The 2,894-nt window shown below is 43.3% G+C and overlaps 1 protein-coding gene across 5 annotated transcripts in view; it reads right to left on the bottom strand.

Annotated features, from left to right (window-relative positions):
- The window catches only part of DEPDC5 (DEP domain containing 5), a 44,721-nt gene that overhangs the window by 7,272 nt on the left and 34,555 nt on the right, over nucleotides 1-2,894 (bottom strand). For all 5 annotated transcript variants that reach the window (XM_010142492.1, XM_010142493.1, XM_010142494.1 and 2 more), the window contains 2 exons: nucleotides 2,362-2,470; nucleotides 1,878-2,102 (listed from right to left, as the gene is read on the bottom strand). In XM_010142492.1, the coding sequence (XP_010140794.1) occupies nucleotides 1,878-2,102; nucleotides 2,362-2,470 (334 nt within the window). The remainder of the gene's footprint in view (nucleotides 1-1,877; nucleotides 2,103-2,361; nucleotides 2,471-2,894) is intronic.

Here is a 2,894-nt window from a genome sequence, read left to right as displayed (position 1 = left end):
GAAAGAGGACAATCACTGGGCAAGTGATAAAGGATAAAGATTTGAGAGACACATGGAGCTTGTTCCAGAGCTCCCAATGCTTGCATGCAATTTTATGTCACAGCCTGACATTTAGGGAAGGTGGGGAGGGGAAGAAATAAAAACCACAACCAAATCAAAGCCAAGAGAGGAACAAATGAAGTCACGTGGACCAGAGGTCATCTGCGTTTAGTAAAGCTCCTTGCCTTAGACGAACTGGTGAAGGTTTTTTTTGAATATGGTTTAGAAGAGGGACAGCACAGAAGCACCAGTTAAACCAGTTCCTTTGTAAGAAAGAAGTTCCACACTGGATTTTTCTCAAAGAAATTATTATTCCTGGAATAACCAGACTGCATGTGAGCAATTTAGAGGCATTTTTCGTTCACTCAAGGACAGCAAATTCATTAATCGGCACAATGGACGTAATTCCAACTAAAGTGAAAAAGGAGGGTTACACAGGTGTGTCACTACATCACACGCTGAGGGAAGACGCTCCTTCCTGGCTGGCATCACAGGAAAGCTGAGAAGGGCACTAAAGCAACCTTCCTTCATTTCCCCAGGCACAAGCTTACTGAGTGTCAGTCTCCTCATCTCTACACAAGTGGACAGACATAGAACAGTGAAGTGGTTTTCTTGGGCTAAATAGTAAGAGATCAAAGCAGGACAGGATCTGACCCAAGTGCCTCCAGCCTTCACAAGACTTCCACGCCAGCCTACATTCAGGCTTCAGCTCTGGCCAATCATTGAGCTAATGAGGTTGGATACTAGCCAAGGCAACAGATTTGTGTGTGACAGGGAAGAACATCCTGCATATGTTGGCTTCAGGGAATCAACCGTTCGTTCTGACTTCCTGTCCTTAACACTTTCTCACTTCTGATGCTGTTCCTCTTCAAACGAGGCTTTTGGAAATACACAAGGATTACTGTAACTTCAGGTTTAAGAGATACTCTGCCAGCATTAAGTCGCTTCTCTTCAAGTCAAATATACAAAAGAGGACAACAGCAGAATTTTCTTTTTATCCTTAATTGATATGCCTTTAAAAGATGCATCTAAATAAATCTGAAGTTGCAGTTCCATAACAATGATTTTTCTTCTAATTTTAAATAGGAAAAGAGGAACAAAAGCGAGTGACTCAGGCTGGCCTGGAAATGCAACAAAAAGCTGACAAAGCAACACAGTCAGTCCTGCAGGCAGCATGTTTCACGGGCTGTTAGTGGCAGTCACCGTTATACTTCACACATTACACAACTGCAGATATTATAATGGTATCTTGCCCAGCAGCAAGATCTTCTATATGCAAACCCTGCTGCTTACGCGGTGCAGGGATCTTTTGTAGCTGAGCTTCCCAGACTTTAATATAAGGAGACTGACCACATCGTTCAGATTAGCTGAGAAGCCTCCAGCACATCACAGGAAACTTCTACCACACATGGATCTCACTGTGGCTTTTGCCATTAAGAAGCATTAGACACGTCATTTTAAGTACAGTTCCGATGCTCTGCTATTCTCACAACTTATCCTTCCAAGCTCATCACAGGTTGTGAAGAGCCTCTCTGGATCTACGAGGAGAAAGTTGGCATTTTCCTCTCTGAATCTAGAGGATGCCATGGGGGGAGGAATATTTAAAGAACACTTTTTACCATAATTGCAGTACTCAAAAGCAAAAATTGCCTGCTCAGCCAGTGAAACACTCCTTCAGCATATGAAAACAAGTTCAGGTGCAAGACACATGTAAGGCCAGCATGAAATTTGCAGCTTTATTGCTGGTCCACGTGAGATCATACCCTTGGCTGGCTGCTCTTCCCCTTTCAAACTATCCCCTTGAACTTCCCCAGCTGTCACCTGTGCTGTGCATCTACCTAATAGTGCAGCTGCCTGGCTCCGTCCTCCGAAACTGCGGCTAAAGGAACTGTGCCTACTTGCATAGGAGGCTGGGCGGCTGGGCAGCCAGGGCAGGAAAAATGCTGGGATTTCCGAGTGCAGGAGCTCTTCTGCCACAAACGCCACCTCAAACCATTTCCTCTGGAAGGCAGAGAAATCATCCATGGCAGCTGTGTGCCACATGGTAGGCTGCTGCATGCTCACTGAACAAAAAGCAAAGGGAAGGACAGATCGCAGTTAGAACCAAATGTTTAACATCAAGAGATGGTAGTTCTTTGTGCAAAAGAGAAAGGAAAAAAAATAGGTTATGTTGTCTGCAATTCCTTTCTTTTACCCTCTTTAAAGCAGTGGTTTTGGTTGCTCCCAAAATGCATTTCTGCTGCAGCACCCGTAAGAATCAAGTACAGCAAGAGATTATGCAAAGGGATAATGAGGAAAGTCTTGTAATAACACAATGCTGACCTCGGTCTGGCTCTTTGTCCACGACAATCTTGTAAAAATAAAAGCCATAAATAAAGGTTCGTAGAGCTTCTCCAGATGCATGGACAATAAGCTGCTCTTCTAGCATTTTCTGAGCAAAAGAAGAACAGAGCAAACACAATAAAAAAGGAGAAGTCCTTCTTCGGGTTACATAAAAAGGTTGCTAGAGAACATTGGGAAATAATTTTCTTTTTCATGACATCTTTTTGTCCAGATATGTGCCTAACAAGAACATTGGCATTGTTACCTCTTGATATTCAGCAAACGTAGCAAGTCCTTATCTCCCTGAGAAACTGTGTTTGACCTTTTTGCAGATGTCTGCCTTCCTCCCTTAGCCTGGTTTTATAGATGGATATATAGGAAGGTAAGAGGTTGGAAACATTCCAGGTTCTCTGTTAATTGATATGGGATCTCAGCTGAGGAACAAAATCCAAAACATTTCCAGCCTTCTGCCCCTGACACAGTTGATAGGGAAGAAAAAAAATTCACAAACACAAGCAGAGTATCTGCCATAA

The sequence above is a fragment of the Buceros rhinoceros genome, unplaced genomic scaffold (assembly GCF_000710305.1).
Source record: "Buceros rhinoceros silvestris isolate BGI_N320 unplaced genomic scaffold, ASM71030v1 scaffold26318, whole genome shotgun sequence".
Lineage (NCBI taxonomy): Eukaryota > Metazoa > Chordata > Aves > Bucerotiformes > Bucerotidae > Buceros > Buceros rhinoceros.
This window is presented reverse-complemented; position numbering and strand designations above follow the sequence as displayed.